Source organism: Poecilia reticulata, chromosome 18 (assembly GCF_904066995.2).
Source record: "Poecilia reticulata chromosome 18, P_reticulata-male-v2, whole genome shotgun sequence".
NCBI lineage: Eukaryota > Metazoa > Chordata > Actinopteri > Cyprinodontiformes > Poeciliidae > Poecilia > Poecilia reticulata.
Window position 1 is genome coordinate 8,209,492 of NC_088847.1, and position 21,802 is coordinate 8,231,293.

The following is a 21,802-nucleotide window of genomic DNA, read 5'->3' on the forward strand; positions in this document are numbered from 1 at the left end:
CACACATCCACTGGTCTACTCACTACCCAGTTCACTACTGTGAAACACAGACTAGCACACGGCGGACGACGGAGCCAAAAATGGGTGGGAACACAACAAACCAACCAAAACCAAACACAGGAGGTCAGAGAGAGAGAGAGAGAGGGGTGAGGTGGCGAGATAAGGTGACGGTATACACACGGACACACACAGACGGGAGTTCACATGTGTGTGTGTGTAGATTTAGTTTTTTCATACAGTGAGGACTTTGCTTTAGTGCTGTTTCTAAATTAAAAGGTGTATGTAAGACTTCCTTATTCAGAGGTGAGTGTATAAAGTGTTTTAATGGAGTGTGAGGGCAGGAAGTGAGGGGCGGGAAGGTGGTGGTGGTGGTGGTAGGGGGGATTAGGGGTCTGGGTCGCCTTACAGAGATGGACAGGGGGCTCCTGGGTGGGGCCTGTCTGGAGTGGGGCCTGTCAGGGTGGGCCGGACAGCCCTATGGAAACATGGGAGAAAGACAAGCTGGTACATTAGACTGAGCAGAGGAAGAGGAAAGAGGAAGGGGCTGCGCATCTTCCAAGGCCAGCTGGTTATAGATGACTGAGAGAAAGGAAGGAGGAGGCGCTGAGGGAATAAAGTAAAGCAATGTCTCAGGCAGCCTGCTACAGCTTTTTCCCTCCTCTTACACCTGTTGTATTTTCTTAAGTGAACGCTTGATGTAAGGTTCAAAATTTGATAAATGAGTACATTTAGAAGGGAGGGAACAGAAAAAATATGACATAAGCATTAAATTCAACACAAATATTGACAAAAAGCAGCAAATGCATACAGCAGCAGCAGTTGTGGGATCTGAATGGAAGGATTTCTTTTTTTTTGTTTGACTAAATCAAAGTAAGATACTATCAAAAATCAGCCGTGAAAAGGCTTCAATCAACAAGTCCATACAACATCTTCCAATTCACTAGAAGTGGCTCATAATTAATTCAGTTTCTTTTTATTATTTATTTCCAGTTTTCAAAACAATGAATGACAGATTTAAATAATTATTTTGCAGGTCCTTTTTTTATTGTAATTTGGCACTCTTCTGTTTTTATACAAAACACCCTTTTAATTGAGTGTGCTTAAAAGTGAGGTGTGTGATTGGAAACCAACATATTTCAATCAACTCTACCAATTCTGCCAAGTAAAGTACATTCATACAAAGGCAGACACATGTCTAATGGTTGTTGACGGCTAGAAAAAGCCTGTTATTTAGGTGCAACTAGCTAACTACAATAATCTGAATAATAATCAGTGATCATGTACATTTTAACCTCCATGTAAAATTTTGAACCTATGTGGTGAAAAAAATCTACATTAAATTTGAACTTGAGCATCTACTTATTTTTTTAGAGCTAATTGAAGTTTGTTGTATAATAATGCCACACATAGGAATAACAGCTTATAATAAACCATCAAGATGTAGTAATAAATTTGCTCTTGTCTCAATTTCAGTGACTATCAGCAGTTATTTAAGTTTTAAAATCTCTGATTACATCTTGTCACTAAGTATCCCCCAGCTGCTGTTGCATTCAACAGAGCAAAGCTAAATGGTGAAAACATCAAGATAGGAAAGCATCAACTTAAATAACAAAAGAACATGACACAAGTCAGCAAAATAGAACAGATAAGCAAATTAAAGCAGAGGATGACTTTATTTCTTGTAACTTTTCTAAAACACACTCTCCTCCAGCTCCACACTGACACACCAGCTGTACGTTCACAACAAAAATACAGCTTCACATGCAGATGCACTCCCCATGGAAACGGATGCCTACCTTCTGCCGCCTCTTTTCTTTGCGTTTGTCCTCGGTGGCTTGCAGCATCTTCTCCTTCCACAGGTTGAAGAAGTAGGAGGGATCAGTGTAGAACTTCAGCGCATCCTTCTTGTCATCCCTTGCAGAGGTAAATATAGAAGCAGGGGTGAAAAAGTAAGCAACAGATAAAGAAAAGAGAGCAGATGCATCATTTACTGGAATTAGGCCGACTCCAAATGTAACCCACCTATAGGGGCTGAGGATATTCAACGGCGGGGGCTTGTCACAGCGGTGGTACATTTCCACCACGGGGTTGGGCACAGAGGTCCTGGACACCACCTGCTGGTCTTGAATGGTACTGCTCTTAAATGCTTTTCTCATGTTGATGTCTTGGAGGGAGACTGAAAGACCAGAGAATGTTTCAACTTAGCTGTTTTGAGAAGTTCTGCACAGAAATACCTTTTTATGTCTTAAAGCTGGAATAGATTAGCAGCTAAATCATGTTAAAACACTACTGTCTCGTCATCTGACCGTTGCTTTCAAATTTTACAGTCAAATTTTTTTTAATGGTTTTAGAATTGTCTGACAACCCCGATAATTACTTATCAGGGTTCTCCACTCAGTGGCATGTGACTACTACTGATGAAACTTGTTTTAATAAAATCCAAGATAACAAGTGGCCACAAAAGAGCTTCTACTATGGTGGAACCTATGATTGTATACACTTTCTAAGTATGATCAGTTATCTACTTCAAAGACTGCAAATTTACCTTCAACCCACACTAGAAATTGACTTTCTTTACATTGTCATAAACAAATACAACTTTTTAAAATACATTTGATATTTTACAGCTGAAAATATAATGATCTGATTGGAATTTTGATATCACACAACTGGAAAATAATCATGTATATACAATTTTTTACAAATTAAAAATTCCAAGTGCGGCAGCATGCATTCAGTAATCTGAGACAATATCTTGTGGAACCATCAACAAAATTTTCAAGATTTTTTTTTTTACTTTATTGCAATCAAACAGTCAAACAGGGTGAAGTGTTTCTGGGAAGATCAACTTTTTAGGTCTTGCCACAAGTTCTCAGTTTGATTTAGGTCTGGAATCTTGACTATTCTCACATTCATACTAGACAGGACCCTAAAGAGGCGTCATAAACTCACAGACAGAGAGCTGCATAATAACAGAAGCATCTGCACTGTGTTGCTTGTGTATACCATAGAAGCAGAAATAGCAATGACGTGTGTTTGTGCATGTGTGTGTAAGCATTCGTAAAATAAACTTTTTGACATTTGTTGTGGTTAAAAGAAGTAAGAAAAAGTGTGTCCCCATAGCATGCTAAAAGTTCTACTGGTATCATAAACAACAAATACGCATATGCGCGTGTGTGTGTGTGTGCGTGTGTGTGTGTGTGTGTGTGTGTGTGTGCGCGTATCATTCCTTTAATACTGTAAGAGGTTTAACACAGAACTATCTAGCATCTTCCATATGGCAGAACACACAGTCACACACATGGGTGGGATCAGCTGACACCAACCCTTATAATAAGGTTAAGCCACAAATAGTGTAACATATGTCTCTGTCAGTGATTTACTGAATGATCATTTATGTGTACAGAGGTTGACAGAACAGTTAGCCTCTGACTGCAGCGACTTGCTCCTTAAAAACTAAAAGGCAAAGGGTTGTTTGAGTCATATGTAAGTCTGCAGTGAAAGCACCGTGCCATCAGAACAGTGTTTGATCATTGCCTCCTAATCCTCTGTCCCTGTGGCCAAATGAATAATCCACTGCAGTAAGAAGCCAATGAAACTTTGATTCAGACTCATCTTCAAAGAGACTTTTTACTCTTCCAACAAACTTATTTTATTCCTCACTGTGTACTCTTTTTCTCCATCCCTCTAAGTTCTGCAGGATGTTCCTTTTAGCACATCCTTGTAAATTGTCTAAATACAATTGATAACCAGAGTAATAAGATAAAAAAAAGAGTGTGAGGGCCTTCTGTACAGGTCTAGAATCTACATAAGTGTTTTGCCAATCTTTTGAACATTTACATTGCTGTAGGTGAAACAGAAGAATGTGTTACTGATTTTTTTGTAAACATTTTCTGAGCCAGTAAAAAATATCTGGGGTTTGCAGTTCAACAAAAGGTCTTATATTTTACTGGTTCAAACAATGTTTTATTCTGTTACATAAAAAATGTACAAATGGTTATTTATCGTTTCTTTGAGATTGCTCTAGAGCTCTTTTAGCCTGCTTTGTGTCAGACAGCTCTGATTAGGTGATTCTTGATTGTACAGGTCTAAATGTGTCTAGCAGAATTCAATTCTGTTGCTTTTAGTCCTTTATTTTAACTATTTTCTGTTGAGCAGAAATATTCAACTGTACAAAATAAAGCAAAACATAATATTTTAAATTGAATACTTTTCGATGCCTATTAAATGAGGTGGTCACTGTTGAACATAAATTATTATTTTTTAATTGTTCTGAATTACTTTGAGGTAGTTTTTTTTTGTAAAATTTATTTAATTTTTTTCATTGTGTCGTCTTACTACTTAACAAAAAGATTAGCATAAATCTTTCAAATTTTCCTTTTTCATTAGCATTTTTATTACTGTTTGCCTGCCTTGGGAAAGAGCACACAAGCACACCTTGCTAGTTTAATAAAAATCAATCAATCAATCAGTCAAATTTTATTTGTATAGCACATTTCAGCAGCAAGGCATTTCAAAGTGCTCTACATAATTAAAAACAGAAAGTCATGTAACATTGAATAAACAGTAAGAAAGAGAAAGAGATAAAAAAAATAATAATAATGAAAAATCTGCTCGATCAGCCTCCACTTTTTCAGAAATAGAAATTGATGTCTTTTTTTTAGCATTTGAAATAAAATACAAATTAATCTAAAGCATTATGCCTTTTAGAGGCATGCCAATAACTGAGGGAGGTACTGTATGTGAACGGACAGTGGGTAAAGCATTTGTTTCTCAATACATCTCATACATATTTTCAATAATACTAAGGTAATAAAGCTTGTGGGTTTGTATTACTATGATAGGGTACAGTAATTTGAGGAATCAGTTGTTCCTTCTATGGTTTAAACCTGACACCATCTACAATAACCTAGTTAAAGTGAACGTGACATAATAGTTTTACTTATTACATAACAGAGAGACATGTCAAGTGTTTTTGCCTTTTCTTGACTTAGCACCATTCTCTTATTCTTCTTTTCTTACAAGATACTCAGATTTCTCCTTACCAAATATTCTAACTATACAATATATATTCTCCTTCATTATTTCTCTTTACGATATTTTTTTTCTTTTGTCCCCATTTCAGATACCCCTCCTTCCTCCTCGACTAGAGAGAAGCCATCAGTGTCGCCATTTTACAAATAAGATGGAGAGACTGAAATAGAGAAACTAAATGAAGGACAGGTTGAAATGACTGAGCAGAAGTAGTAAAAGATAAAAAAGTGAAAGGTTTGTGAATCATAACTTCTGTAATGGAGAACTAAAAAATGAGTATCAAGAGGACAGAGGAATGGATTACGAGTGGGAGGACAAGGGAGCGAGGAGATGAAAAACTGAGCAGGTGAGGAGGAGGAGGTGGAAGAGGAAGAATGGGAGAGGGATGAAAGGGTATGACGAAAGACTGCTGAGGTTTTTCTTTTCATCTCCGTCTGCGCTGCTGTGACGCTGAGTGTCTGAGGCTGCTGTGCTGCAGAATGACTCGGCAGAACCAGGCAAGGATGGAAAAAAGAGAGAGGAGAGGGATGGAGACAGAAAAAAGTATCATGAAAATTAAAAAGATGGGGAAAATGAGAACTAAATATGGGGAGAGAGGAGGATGGAAAGAAAAGGAAAATGGGGTAAAAGAGAAGAAACCTGAGCTAAAAAGATAGGAGGCATGAACACGATGTGGCTTCTTTCAGTCTCATCAAAAACGTTAATGACAACAGAACACGGCATTTAAATAAGCTACAAAACTGTTGAACTTCTAAACTCTGGAAATGGCTACAAAAAACTGATTCACCGAATTCTTGCACTTATCTGCAGTCTGAATGATAATTTTAAAGTCTTAAACAAGTAGAATAATGAGTGTGCAATGACAGTTTTTAACAAAAAGTTCAAATTCTGGCCTGGGCTCCGTCTAAACTGCCTTCAGGTATGAGTGTGCGTGTGAATGGTTGTTTGTCCAGTGGGCCTCTGTAGGTGCCTTACCATTGACCATATTTTACACATCGAAAATAAATGTGCTTAATGAAACCAAGTCAATCTTCAAAAAACAATTTGTTTGATAAAATGTTTTGGTGGAAAATGTGTTTATTTTAATAAACTGCAATGGAAACACTTTTCTTCACATCACAAACGGATGTTGCCACTGGCGCAAACCACAAAGAAGACAACAGGAAGGAGTTTGAGGATCATTGCGCAGAATGATTTTTAATGGCTTATCGCATGAACAAACTTGATCACGTGATTTTATTTGGGTTTCTTATTTAATGGAAACGCCGCAATTGCAAAATTGTGTTTTTTCGACATTAACTGAATATCAATAAATTTTTGCGCACATTTGTAATGGAAACATAGATTCTGTTTGACCTGTTATGGACTAATCCATTGTGCTTCTCGACCAACAACCACCACAGATGAGCAGAATTAGGTAACTGTAAATGTTATAGGTTGTTTTCCAGACTTTAGGGTTTGGCAGAAAGCTAGAAAATATCAATCTTACAAAATGTACCTACAAAGATATTAAATCAAACATGCAAAAATTAAGTATGAATAACTACATTCATATAACTGACTATTGGAGACAATATGAAGCTAAATGGCTGAGAGTCTGACTCACTAATAACCAACCAGAAGCTCTACTTAAGCACACAAACACAGCTAAAGAGGAAGGTTCATCTTAGCGGTGAGTTCACTCCAGCACTCTTGGGATATGCAGACACACAGACATCATATGAGAAGAAGAAAGCATAATGTAAACAAATGTCATAAAAAATGGGACAGATCGTTTACATGCACTGAGCAGACATGTACTTTTTGTGATACTCCCCAAGGGACAAGGCAGAACGTCAAACCGTAGCATCTGAGAATTACTCTGGCAAATAAACGTTCTCCTTAACTATCTGCTTTGACTTTTTATGCGAGTAGAGAAGGATATGTATAGATTTTAGGGTCATTAGTGTGAGTTTTACATGTATGCAAACTTTATGACATGCTAATCTTGTGACACCAACAGTCCAGAAGCTTCTGGGCTTAATCTGTAGACATATTCATGTCAAAAATCATGTGTGTGATCCTAACATCAAACTCATCGCCATCAGAATGCGCCCTTACCGTCTCCCAATGGAATTTACCAATATTTTTGCCATCACTGTTTACATTCCCCTTCCGGTAAAGCCGACTCTGCCTGTGGCGTCATTAATAAATTATTATTATTACCTATTTTTAATTTTTGTTCTGTGCTATACTGGGACAAACAAAATCCCCCACCATTCAAGAAAGTATTATCATCTCATCTTAAAAGTCAAGGAGCATGAATTCTTCTGTACTGTATATGATAATGTAAGAGCTCTTTTATCCATGAAGCATTGCCATAAGACTAGTTAGAGGACAAAGCACAAACACACAGGTACCTATAAACAGGGGTGAAAGTAAGGGGGTACGGCAGGGTACTGCGTACCCCTAAAATATTTAGCGGGGGTACGCAGTACCTGCAAGAGAGGGGAGCGGCTGTATGCTGTAAAACATGAATGGGTTCACTGTGCAGCCGTGAGAGCACCCAGTAATCAGCCGTGACTGATTAGTTTTTCAAGAACAATCTAAAACATGACTTAATCAGTTAATGAATACCATCCATCCATCCATCCATCCATTTTCTTGCACCCTTGTCCCTTAATGGGGTCGGGAGGGTTGCTGGTGCCTATCTCCAGCTAACGTTTCGGGCGAGAGGCGGGGTACACCCTGGACAGGTCGCCAGTCTGTCGTAGGGCAACACAGAGGTCCTGTGCACAACCATGCACACACACACTCATACCTAGGGGCAATTTGGAGAAGCCAATTAACCTAACAGTCATGTTTTTGGACTGTGGGAGGAATCCGGAGTACCCGGAGAAAACCCACGCATGCACAGGGAGAACATGCAAACTCCATGCAGAAAGACCCCAGGCTGGGAATCAAACCCAGAACCTTCTTGCTGCAAGGCAACAGCTCTACCAACTGCGCCACTGTGCAGTTGGTAATGAATACCATTTTTCTCATTTCATATTGTTTCTGAACTGTTCGTGCTTTGCTACAGCAGGTGTGCAACACGACGATCGTGGAAGTTTTTGAGTCGATCTCGGCATTAGGTGACAAACTGAATGCAGCCAGGATGCTGAGACCAGCACTTCCTCTGGCTGGCTCGCTTAAAACGTTCGTAACTTTATGAAAGAACAACAACAACAAAAATCAATAAAACATGTTCAAATTAATGACCCACCAACAATAATAATCTCAGTAATTATTGTTTCAACAAGGTGTTGCGCATTTCTGTGCGTTTCGGTTCCATTACCAAAATAATGAGCAGAGCAGGAGTTTAAAATTAACTAATCAACCACCTCTGTGTTCATGAGAGGCTTATTAATGATCGCAAAACAAATATCAAGCCTGCAAACCTAATATCGTAACGGACTGAATGTTTTTAACATAATCTTGGGTCGGCTTGTGGAGTGCAGGAGGTTGCCATGGCAATGGGTGTGCTTAAATGACAGAGAGAGACGGAGGGTGAAAGGGTGAGAGTGGTTTAGTGTTGATCACCTGTTCGGGTTGTTTTACCTTTGCTGTGGCTCTGTACAGCCGCTGTAGTTTCTGAACGTTCAATAAACGACAAACGTGTACTTATTACCTCGTTCTTTGTGACTATACGTCATTTACAACAAACATCAAACACGGTAAATATGTCTCATTAGGTATTTAACAAACAAATGGCTTCTACTGCGATAATTACGTGAAATTAAATTAATTGTCTAATATAAAAAAATAGTTTGGTGCTGTCGGGCTCAGAGTCTGAGAGGCTTGTCCTTTATTAAGCAATTTTGATTTTTGCCTCTTATTTAGTGGAAATATTGATGTTGAGATTTTCTCCAAAATAACCTTTTTCAACCTTTATAGCTCCACTGTTGAAAATGAGGCTCTAACATTCACAAATGACATTGAAATAAAATCCAGTCCAACATCTGGTTTGAGGTGATTCCTCTGGAACCTGTTGGAGGAAAAATATTCCAACTTCAGAAGATGTGCTTTTAACCTAACAGAGCTCTGTGGTTCCTCCTGTCAGTATGAGAGTCAGGGTGAGGAGGCGCCATGTTAGGAAGAGAAATGGAAGCTGGAGGATCTTCAGAACAAACGGGTCATGATGTTGGGCTACTGATTATCCCTCTGTCTGGACACAGAACAATATAACCAGTTTAAAAGCTAAAATGAATGGTTATATGCCAGACATGGAAAATTAGGATGCACTCCATGCCATGATGTTCAGAATTTAGGTCTCATGGCATCTCAAGGTGTTAACATTGCAGCCAGTGGGCTGAAGAAAATACAACTTTATTTTGTAGCAGTTCAAGAGCTACCCAGCTTTTATTGCTTCGCAAAAAAATTAATTAGCACAGAAACTCCAAAGCACACAAAGAAGTTATATATATATATATATATATATATATATATATATATATATATATATATATATTTTTTTTTTGTCATAGTACCCCCAAGAATTTAAAACTACTTTCACCCCTGCCTATAAACAAAGAAAAGACATTTAAAGCATAAAATGCAAATCACAATACACCAACACTCACATTAACACACACACACACACGCACCCCCCCCCCCCCCCCCCCACACACACACACAGAAAACAAAAACAACACACAAAAGATGAATCACAGACGTACACATGTGGCTGCTTGGATACCATTGTATTTCTGTGGAAGAATGACCTTTCCAGATTCAGACGCACACGCACACGCACACACACATACACGCACACACACATACACACACATACCTTCCTCCACAGTGGAGTCGAGCTGAGTGACTTTCACAGCCAGCTGGTCCACTCTCTCCTGCAGGCTGCTCATCCTCAGGTAGAAGCTGTTGGCTTCGTTGAATAGTTCTCCAAAAATGTCCTCAGCATGGCGACCTAAGCAGCAGCGCAGAGACCCAGGTGTGGTCAGATTTGATTTGTGTTATTCACATCCTTAAAACGTCAACAGCTTTTGATCAGTCACCAGAATTTCAGCATTTACAGACAAACACATCTGTCATAAAATATTTAAAAGGAAATGTTGTTCCATCTCGACAGATGAACTGCACAAGGGCTTCTGTTAAATAGCATTCTATTTTAGACAATTCCAACAGTGTAGAAACGCAACGCTGGCTGCCCTTGTTTAGTTCTGGTCTTGATAAGATGGAGACCTGTATAGACATCTTCAGTGTAATCCAAATTAGAAGCATGCAGATGTTTTGTTTGTCCTGTTTTGACAGGAAACAATTTATTCTTGGCAGCATTTTGAGGTGGTAAAAGGTTGTTAGTAAGACTTTCAGATATAAAATAAAAGTGGCACAAGTACGGGGCCCTGAGGAGCCCCGTATGTTATCTCTGTTTGCTCAGACTCAGAATTTCCACAAATTCTGCCAAATAAGATCTGACCCGATGTGGCACAATCCTGCCAAGTATTTAAGTTTACTAACCAAATTATTAACTGTGTCGACAGGAGCAATGAGATCTAACAGTCCCAACTCACAGGTTTTAAAACCAGCACTGCTGAGATGGATGTCATTTGAAGTTTCACCAGTAGTCTCACAGTAAGATGGAAAATAGTTTCAAAAGAAGCAAAAAATAACAAATACATTCATTGATTATCTACTTTTTCAATTTACTTATCTGAAAATGCAAAAGATTAAAAGAAACAAAGAAGAAAAGCCTGTCGTCTGTCTCTGCAGGAAAGGCTGCCCCCTGCTGTGAATCCCGTCAGACTGAAAACTAAAAAAAACCTTAATGCCTCCATAAAACCATGACAGGAAGAGAGAGAGAGATGCAAATGCAAACTAAACCAGATTGCAATGCGCAAACAGACATCTATTCCTCCCTTTCTTTTTTTTTCTGTCCCCACCGCTCAATTTACGTCTGACAGACGTAGCAGAGGCAGCGCCTTTAGTCACCCTGAATGAGCTGTCACAGATTTTATTTAGCACATAGCTGTTAAACACATTTAGATAGCCATTTTGCCCTGCATATATCGACTGAGTCATTTGGGTGGAGATTAATATTCATATAAAGTTTTGTCCTTGCTAGTAAATGAACTATTCACATTTATAATGAGTTGTTTAAAGTGAGATATTTCAAAAAGGGAATAAGTACAGCAGCAGACCAGAGACTGCGCTTTATGGCTTTATTAACCAAAGGTGTAATTGACTGGAAGCATCTTTGCTGTTGAAATTTTTGCAGAGCAATTGAAACTAAGCTGTTTTTTTATGTGTAGAAACAAAATAAATCTGAGAAATGTATGTCAAAAGCCCTAAAATAAATTGTCCTTAGCTTTGAAAAAGTCACATAAAATGTGACTAAAAATAGTAGATGACCAAGTAAATGATTTTAACCTGGTTATTGTAAGTGAAGATTATTTTCTACTGGAGATTAGAAGAAAAACTATAAAAACTTGAGTGAATATTATGTAATATTACTCACTCAGGCTGCCCAGCTGTTTGATGATGGCTGCCAGTGTGCTGTTGGTGACACACTCCAGTTCACTGGTCACCCCATCTGGCAGCGCCCCGCGGCACAAGTGCCGGGGTTCAATATTCCTCTTCACCAGCGGCATGTTGCTCTACACCTGCAGAAACAACAAAAAAAGAACTGAAAACGCCATGTTTTAAAAAAAAAATTATTTAACTTTCAAATTTGCTGATTTATGGTTACAATCTTTTTTCTGAAACTCTGAGTTTTCGTACCTCCCAGTGAACAGTTTTTGAATATCCAAATAGTAAGATGGATGCAAATATACCAACATTATTTCTGGGAAATAAGGATGGGGGTGGGAGGAGAGGAAATGACTTGATGTTGATTTGTGAGGCCGATGGAAACGGAGGTGTCATGTCCACCGTGGGGCGCAGTCACTCATCGTGCTGTCTAATGCTAGAGCGCCTCGCGTGAGCCAGAAACTAAATGAGCCAGAAATAATTTTATAAATGGTGCAAATGAGCTTGAAACTGGGCAGAGAGACCGGAAGGGTCCTGACAGGGAGACAGAGAAACTAGACGAGGCAGAATGAGTAAGGGTCAGGGGTGCTACTAGAAATAAAGCTTCTCTGGGGCCCAAAACCACCAAACTGCCAGGACTGAAATGAACGTTTGAACCTTAAAAACCCCTAAGGTGAACTTCCCAGCTAAAAAAAAAAAACTTCTGGTTTATCTTAAAATATATTTAAATGCCACCCAAATGTTTTTATTTCAATTATCTGATTCAAACAGTCAAGCATATTCACTGCAAAAAAACAAAATCTTCCAAAGTGTTTTTGGTAGTTTGTAGTGGAAATATCTTAGTACACTTGAAATAAGAAAAACTAGCCATCAGGTAACTTTTAAGCAAGATATATTAGCTTGTTTTATGTCAATAATTCTTTTATATTGATTGTTATTGTAATATTGTTTTTCTTTGTTTTTTTTTTTACTGATAAGACATTTTGTCCATGTAACAAGTGAAATAATTTGCCAGTACTTTTTTCATAAATTTTAAGAACTTGACTTAAACAGGCTCCTGTATCTTGCTGCACAGTTACATGTGAATTATTTTAGTCTTTTAAAAAAAAAACATGCTAAGATATTTGCACTACAAACTATACAAAAATACTTGAATTTAGCAAACATGCAAAAAACATTTTTTTAATGAAAGTTACATATTGCAGCTTTAAGAATTATAAAGTGAGAATCTTAGCCTAGCCCCTGTCTGTTTTCATGTATTTTGAAAAGTTGGTAAAAATAAAAATGAATGCCCCCTACTGACCTGGAGTAGTTGTTTCAGGGCTGTGAGACATTTGAGAAGTTCCTTCTGTCTAGTTCCCTACTAAAAACAACTAGAATAAAGTGTTGCAAAAACACAAGCAACAAGGGAATCAATTCTCTTATCAAGAGAAGTGTTTGTGTCTGCATATTCAATCAATAACGTGTTTGTTTATGCTGAAATATTTGCGATAAAGCAGGGGTAAACAGACGTTTGTAGTGAGTTTTCCAGTAGTAACCAGATCTGTTTGAAGCATTCCCCCGCTCATTCCTCCCTCTAACAGCTTCTGACATTTAATTATATTAACTACCTCAGATGATGCTGCGGCTTCTTAAGTACGCTGTTAAGCTTCCCCCTGTATGCGTGCGCAGCAGCCAATGTCTCCCCCCCGCCCCTTCCTCCAGCTGTTGTAAATAATCTAAGAAGCTCGCTGGTTAATAATACATAAACACTCCCCATCATCCTCCTTCCCCGCTCCGATGGGTGCTGCTCGTCTCGTCTGTCGGGTGGGTCCCCCAGTCGTTCTTTTAGCAGGCTCCTGCGCTCGTTTTCAATCCAAATATTTTGTACTTCCTCGCTTGGTTTCATCAATAAATCAGTAGGGGGCGAATACCTTATACTCCAAATCCCAAGCGTCCAACAGAGACTGGGGGTCCCCCACCCTCACTGTTTCCGTGTCGGTCTGAGAATCTGCGGTTTCTTCCTCGGTCATAAAAGCGAATGAGTGTGAGCTTCAGACACACGAAGCCACTCTGTTTTGACCCTCGAGCGCTTACGTCTCTTTCATGAACACTTTCAGGTCAGCTGCAATGCAAACCGACATGGTTCTAGTCGACTATGCTTCAACAAGACAGCGGGTAAACAGAGAAACAACTCCTAACAGGTTCACCTTCTTCTGAGGATTCCTCTTTAAATAGAAATATATTCCCGCTCACAAACAGTTGCTTCAAAGGAATGTCAAGAATACAATAGCAACTTTGTTGCCTTTGTTCTGGCAGAAAATTATAAATTTGTCTTTCCCCGATGTTCTTAGGAGGTTCTCCTCATTTTCACATTTCTTTCTTCATATAAAACTAAATTGTTTAACTATTTTTTCCAGCTGAATAATGAAAATATATATTTTTTAAAAAGTGTACAAAAATGCAGGTTTTTGGTGCAAATCTGTTATTCAAAATGTGAAGTGTTCCTTTGATGTAAGCAAACTTATCATTGCTTAGTCCTATCAAGGTGAAATTCATATCAACACTAAATTTAAACTAAGGCTGTCAACATTTGCGATTTATCCGAAAAGTTCAACGGCACTTCTGTCTGCTTACTTCCTGTCAGATTCCTGTCAAATAAAGTTCAGTAACACCAAAACAAAAAAAGATGTGACAACAAACATTTGGATAAAACCAAGGTAGCATGTAGCCTACTTATCACAACGGTGAATTATTCCGTCACTCAAGCATAACCGCTTTACAGTTAACGTTTCTAAATTACAACAATAGGACTTCATATAAAACCTTTGTAAATATGAAAACCTGAAAAACGTAGATGTTTGGTTGGAGACAATAAAACATTTTCTTAGGCAGTTTTTGAAAATGTGCATTTTCACATTTCAGGCCTACACAGTTATGCATGTTAATTGTGATTAATCAAAGGGTAAGAGTGTGATTAATTTGATTACATATTTTAATCGATTGACGGCGCTTATTTTAACTACAACCATGTTTACCAAAGACTGATTAATATTGAAACTCACAACACGCCAGTCGCCATGATTCCTTAAGTTTAACTATATTAAACTTTATATAGACTTTGCAGGCATCAAGACTTTTCTGGCATCATCAGCGGTATCAGATTTGAAAACTGAAAAAACAATAAAAAATTTGTGACCTTTAGCATTTTGAGCACTGCCTTTAGTGTTCGATGCGAGCATCTGAAAATAAAAAATACACAATTCATATAGCACATATAGTATTATTAACCAAAGAATCTTTTGAAAGCGAACAACAGTAAAGAACACAAGCTTAAATGTTAAAATATTTAGATCCAAACATCAGAAATGTAAAGAAGAAAACAGACGAGAGACGGAAGAGGAAAAGCACCCTGAGTACACTGTGGAGCCACGGGAGTGTTGTCATGCCAACACACTGAGGAATCTGCTCTTCAGATCAAAAGTGGAACTGGCTGTGCCACTGAAAATAGTATGAAAGAAAAACTGCACAAAGAGGACACGGAAAGAACGAGAGAATCGAAGCAAAATAGAAATTAAAAAGAGGGAGCAAAGGAAGCCAAGAGATGAAAACTAAAAGTGGAAACTTTGGTACGTCGGCCTGTGGATGATCCATCGCACTGTGACACCCAGGCTTCCGAGAGGAGCAAAGGAAACGATTCCTAAAAGGTCAGGTCAGATCAGATCAAGAAATTTGTGGCAAGATGAAACTCTTTAGAGAGGTACTAGTGAAAGTGACCTGTCAGAAAATGTTAGTTAGCATTGTTGTTTCCTCACATGGTGACAATTTTCTGTTTCCATGAGCAACAGTGAATATGTACAGACTAAATGAACAGTCCCAAGGTTATAACCTAAGGTAAACAGGGAGATAAAAAGTGGTAAACATGAATCGACAAGGTTATCTTAGCCTGAGCTGCTGCCTTTTCCCCCCAAAGCATTGTTAAATACCCTGCTTTAGCATTTGTGGATATGACAACAGTGCATTGGACAACAGTGCATACAATATCATTCAACCATCAGACAAGCCAGGTTATGACTGAATTTTTTAACACATATGCTGAAGAGGATTCACTCATGTCGGCATGCTGAACGCTTGAAATAGCCAAAACCTGAGCTATGTTACAAATAATTTGATCCTCGAATATGGACAAAAAATTCAACAAGAAGGTGACATCATGGTTAAAGTAACAGAAACGTCCTGTAAAATTCACAGACGCAACAGGACACTGAATTTTACACCACTGACCCTCACATCGACATACTATTCGAACAAGTAGTGCATTAAAGAAAGTTTTTAAATAATTATTAACCATTAAATTAAATGAAATCCTATAATTTGTGTGGTTATTTATCTCTATAGTTCATCAAAATACTAGAGTACCAAGAAACATATAATGATTCGCATTGGTTATTTAAATAGGTATCAACTATTTTGTTTATTGATAAAGAAAAGTGGAAGTAGAAATGTATGAAATGTGAAAACAAGGGCAATTAATCGTGCACCACTTTCAAATACCCCCCCAAATCACCAGTAGGACTCTAATTCCTGTCAAAAGCAAGATGAATTTTCAAAGTATGGATCCAGCCACGTCTTAAAGCAATCAACACAAACTGTCACACGTATCACTTAAACACTAAATGAAAAACAGAAACAAAAACTAAAATGTGCCTCTCACATTCATGATTGCTGCCACCGCTCTTAGCACAGCCTGTTCATGTTATCTGTGAAAGGCTGAGGGATGGAGTGGCAGATGATCTGAGACGGGTGTTGGGTTGGGGTGTGTGTGGGGTGGTGGGGGTGTGTGTGCAGATTTGCTAGGAATATAATGAGGAAGGATCTTTAAACCCAAATGAAACTTCTGCCAATGTTACGACAACTGATTACATAAGGCAGGAAAATTTTGTGCCCACCTAAAATTTGACATTATATACAAAAATATAAATTCAAATACATAGGAAACCATTCAGGAGGAAGTTCCTGTTCCACAACTTCCTCTGTGTTTCAGTATCTGTGGTTGTAATTACAGATGAGACTTTATCCGTCTGATCCAAAGCTGATTGGATCCTGTTTGTAAAGACCTGTAGGGAGGTTATAAAAGACCCCAAGCTTCCACACTCACCTCTGACCCCTCACTCCAGACTGGTTCACACACCCAGACATCTCAACAGGGGGTAAATTAACCCATTCTGTTGCCTCTTTCCAGTAAGGCTGTAGATTATATTTTTAGCCTTTAGCATAAAGCAATATTGAGTGTTACTTCAATTTTACAAGCGTGTAGATGGACAACGAGACAGGAGAAAACCTCACTGACTTTAATTACTCCTCCTTCTGTTCAGGAATATGGACTTGAGCCCAAGCTAATGACCAAGTACACACTCACAAACAAACACGTCTTCACCGAGCCACTTAATCGGCCTCAACCTGTGATCCAACCTGTCACATCCCCCCCACTCCCCTCGGCTCTGCAGGACTTACCCAAATAACCACAGCTAATTAGATTTGTGCAGTAACTACTTCAAATAAGGAGCTCTGCCTCTATATATTGGTGTAATTAAATGATGCACTGCATGACTTATCAATTGGGATTCATTTTTATAGTGAAAGTGACAAAAAAACAAATACATTTCCCCAGTACATTTTCCATATCACATAAGCATGTCGCAATAAGCAAACAAATCTATTAATTTCACAATAAATTAAAATGAGCACAATCATTTCCATTTGCATAATTTATCGTTTTTCTCTCTTTCTACCAAAAACTGGATGGCAAAAGTCTTCAGACTGGTGTTTTGGTCTCAACTAGCCTTTTTCTTAAAGGTCAATTTTGTTTACAGAGACTTCATAATTAATTTATTTTGTTTATTTATTTCAGAGACTGAAAATGTCTTCTAGTTCCGGTGTTAGATGTTCATTAGAATTAAAATTTTATTTATCTTTGAGAATGTGTTCAGTTTAACATGGCTCAGCCAAATCTTAAAAAAAAGAACAACTTCAAGTAAATAACGAGCTGACAAACCTGGAGGAATTTTGCAAAGGTTTTGATACTTTCATTAAAGAATGAAACAATATGAAGATCTGGACAGATATTGATATCCCATATTAGTATTGCTGTTATGGCTGATAACTGATATTTACCAATATCATATGTACAAAACGTACTCTGAAACTGAAATGTATTAAAAACTGTAAAGAATCTGTAACCCTTAAAGGGGTTTGACTGGTCCATACATCGTATTTTACAAGATCCGAAACAAAAAGTTGAGCTTTTTCTTCTGCTTCTGGATGGATTGATCCTTCAAACGCAATAAAAACAACAATTCTTCCTTAATCTGATTCTTCTGTAGTAACAGATACTCTAAATATGTAAATAAATAAATAAATTACTTCTGTTCTCAAAATTTTGCAGATGCTGTCCGGACAAATATCTGCATCTCTTCTGCATCTTACAAACAGTAACTGGTTTGAAAAAAAAAGAAAAGAAAAGAAAAGAAAAGAAATCTGCACAAACAATGAAGTGAGCCAACGCAGAGAAACAGAGCTAATGTTTTATTCTCAGTCAAGATTACTCTGGTGACGCTCTGTGGAGCGTCGGAGCTCCTCGCTTGGTGGTAAGCCAAATGTCATTTCACAAAGAGGCATCAGGGAGCTGAACAAAAAAATATTTTAAAAAATGAGTTGGACAAGCTGTCAGCTGTATGAAAAGCATTTTTAAGTGGATTCTATTTGTTTGATGCTACCAAAACCAGGAGATTAATTAGTTTTTTGTTTGATGTTGCATTAGGCAGACCATGGGAGATTGTTTAAATTTTTAAACGTGTGAGCCGTCTTCATTTTAACTCCCTCCTTTTTTGTGACTCTAACCTCCTTTTTTTTTTTTACTGTTTTCATCCTCAGTGTCAAAAACTCCATGCTCCCCAACCCCCCCTTTTTTCCAGCTTTAGCTCTCTTTGATGTCTTTATTTATGCTGATGCTCTTGGGTGAGAGGCCATTGTACAAAAATGACTGCAGTTATAAAGCCACTCCCCTCGTCTCCCCCAAGTGTTTTGTACTAATCCTCCCTTGAAACAAATCATCCAAAACTGTAAAAGAGAAGAAGAGCAGAGAGGAAGCGAGGAGCCTGATGCCTGCCTCCCTCTGTCCCTTTTTTCCCCCTCCTCGTCTCTGCTCTCTGACATGCGGTCTCTGGCTCTGTAGGGTCGTTGTCATGGTTTCTATGGAAGACTTTCTGATGTTGGCAGCAGAATGGAGTGACTGGGACAGAACTGTAGTTAGTTTACAGTGGAGAAAATACAGCCACTGACTAAGAAAACATAGCTCCAAGAAGAAAAAAAAAACTAACTTACCAAGTATTTTTGGTCTAGTTTCTAGTGCAAATATCTTAGTCCAATTGAAATAAGTCAAAACAAATGTACAAGCAACTTTTTTGAGCAAGAAATAGGAGTTTGTTTAAAGTCAATAATTCCTCAATATTGATTTTTTTAAAAAGTACTAGTTCCAGTGCCAGGTTATTTCACTTATAAGATGTTCTCGAACAAACTTCTAGGACCTTTACAATGTTTTACACAAATGTTAAATTGCACACTGATGGCCTGCTTTTTTAATTGGCTTCAGAAGGAAATAGTTTTTTTTTGTTAGGGGTATCAGAGTAAAGACAATACAATTTCTAAAGAAATATCCAAAAACATGTGTCTTTATTTTTCCACCCTTCAACAATGCATTATCTTGTGTCCCTAAGTCTCAAAGGTAACATTAACACAAGATCTCCGTTTGGAAATGTTTCATGTTTACACGCCGCCGCCAGAACACCTTGAGGAAGCTGTAGTTATCATGCCAGGCCACTAGATGGCGTGTGGATAATAGACTGAGAACTGCAGTAAAGCGCATAGTTGACTTATTGCCACCTGTTTTGAGAAGAGTGTACCTCCTCCATCGTTACCTTTACATTTCATTTGTTCATCAAACCATTGATCAAAACATTTTAAAATAACATGTTTTACACAGAGCTAAAGGTGCTTTACACCAGTCCTACCTTCACGTATCGTACCCTCTTTTTATTGTCTGCTAATGCGGTTAGTAAACAGGTCAGCTCTGGGCTGTGAGTGTTGTGTTACCGGGGAGCATTCACCCTCTGCTTGGTTGTGTGTTGCGGGAAAAAAACTCCCCTCGTGCCCTTCTGCGACCCAGTCTCCCACAATTAAATGTGCCGGCCTCAGCGCGATCGCAACAAGTCATCCGGCAAAAACCATGTGACCTGACACTGTCACGCACACACAGTATGGAACAAACTGGGTTCTACTGAAGCAGGGATGGTAGGAAGAGGAGGTCCTACTGGGGAAAGACAGGTCACATCGATCCCAGAGTCCCAGTTTCTCTGGTCTGGGAAGAAACAGGGAGGTGCCCAAAATACTTGTTAAAGACTTGGCAGATAAAATAAAGATATTTTATCTGCCACTTTACAATCACAACTAATGGGCCTGACAGAGATAATGCCAACAAGCCACTTTGGCTCACTGTGGATAGTTTTACAACTTTTCAGAAACAGGGTGTCCGCACATCCTTAAAAAATTTTCCATTCATGTATTTAAAATGAAGGCCTTAAAATGTCTTAAATTAATTAAAAAAATGTAATGAAGCCTTGAACACGTTAACGACAAGTCTTACATTTTGTTGTGGCAGGACCATTTAATATTGTATATTCTATGCAGACTTTTTTTCTTCCAGGATTTTCCTGTCAGGCAAAAGTTTGAGTCGCGCACACCTTGAGGTGCCCTGCGACAGACTGGCGACCTGTCCAGGGTGAACCCTGCCTCTCGCCCGGATCGTTAGCTGGAGATAGGCACCAGCAACCCTTCCGACCCCATTAAGGTACAAGGGTGTAAAGAAAATGGATGGATGGATGGATGGATGGATGGATGGATGGATGGATGGATGGATGGATGGATGGATGGATGGATGGATGGATGGATGGATGGATGGATGGATGGATGGATGGATGGATGGATGGATGGATGGATGGATGGATGGATGGACACCTTAAGGTTGAGGCTACTGCTGATATGTTGCTATATGCTAGCTGGTTAGCTAGCATTTTTTGCATCTGTCATGGGTAAGTGCAAAATTATAACCAATTGGCTGAATGACATTCGTCTTCGGCACGGCTATGTACATTCTGCGCAATAACACTTGGCACTACAGAGGTTAATGCTGTAGAGAGCCAGTGTGAGAAGCACAAAGCTACTGCCGACGGCCACAAACAAACTCCACAAATGTCACAGTTTTGGCTAATAGAGCTCCCCAGAAAACGGTCGGCGCTGCTCTGACTAGCACTGAGCAGTATTCGATGCATTGTGAACTGTGGAATCTGAGGTTTAGTGGATTTTAAATACGGTGGTCAAGCACCAGTGTGAGCTATTTCAAGGATTTTAATTCAACAATGTTTTTAATGTGAAGGGAGGCACAGCTTAGAACCAAAAGAGACTTGGGAGCCACAGCCGCAAAATATTTGATTTTCTTTTGTACGTTTCTGTCACGATCCAGGTCTTCTTAAGGGTCTTTAAAAAAAGTCTTTAAAAGTCTAACATTTGTAGAAACCCTGTGAAAACAATGGAAGGATCTGTGTTATGGATAAGACTACTTAACGCAACTTATTATTCCCATCTTGGCTAAAGACATGTAAAAAGCTTTAAAACAAATTAAATAGAATAATCTTGCAATTGAAATAATTTGAACACAATTATGTATTGATGGAAACGCAACATATAGAATGAGTAATGGCATCTTTATCGCTACAATCGCTATCAATATGCTGTGGGATTTGCAAATGAAACCTCAGTCTTCAAGAAAAGACAGCTCTCAGGCCACACTTTTACTGCTACAACCAAACATCAAGTCCTGCTGGACAGAATATGCCTCTTTTCTTTTGGAAGTATTTATAGACTGGCAAACATTTTTCTGTGGAACATAACTTAAAATTGTTGGAAAATTTGCCTAGACAGATACAGTATTTGCTACAACATTAAGCACTGGACACAACACTGCTATTGGTTGGTGTCCGCAAGGCAGCCAATCTAGGGCTGCCATTTGCTTTCCTTGCCGCTGATTGGCTGAACTCTCAAAAGCAGAGAGAATGAACACTGCAGGGATTAGCTTCTGCTAGTGCTAAGGCGGTTTCCACTGTATGCACTAATACATGTAACGATGGGAAATGTTCCTGATTTCATAGTTTTTGTTTGCATGTTTGACACA

General features: G+C 38.6%; 1 protein-coding gene across 4 annotated transcripts in view; it reads right to left on the minus strand.

Moving 5' to 3' along the window:
• Window positions 1–21,802, minus strand: part of LOC103480395 (actin-binding protein WASF3) — a 37,115-nt gene that overhangs the window by 8,018 nt on the left and 7,295 nt on the right. For 3 of the 4 annotated variants that reach the window (XM_008435322.3, XM_081598968.1, XM_081598967.1), the window contains 5 exons: window positions 11,528–11,672; window positions 9,845–9,979; window positions 2,023–2,176; window positions 1,797–1,914; window positions 407–475 (listed from right to left, as the gene is read on the minus strand). In XM_008435322.3, coding sequence (XP_008433544.1) covers window positions 407–475; window positions 1,797–1,914; window positions 2,023–2,176; window positions 9,845–9,979; window positions 11,528–11,660 — 609 coding nt within the window. In that variant the 5' untranslated portion in view covers window positions 11,661–11,672. The remainder of the gene's footprint in view (window positions 1–406; window positions 476–1,796; window positions 1,915–2,022; window positions 2,177–9,844; window positions 9,980–11,527; window positions 11,673–21,802) is intronic. The other variant, XM_008435325.3, reaches the window with a different exon arrangement.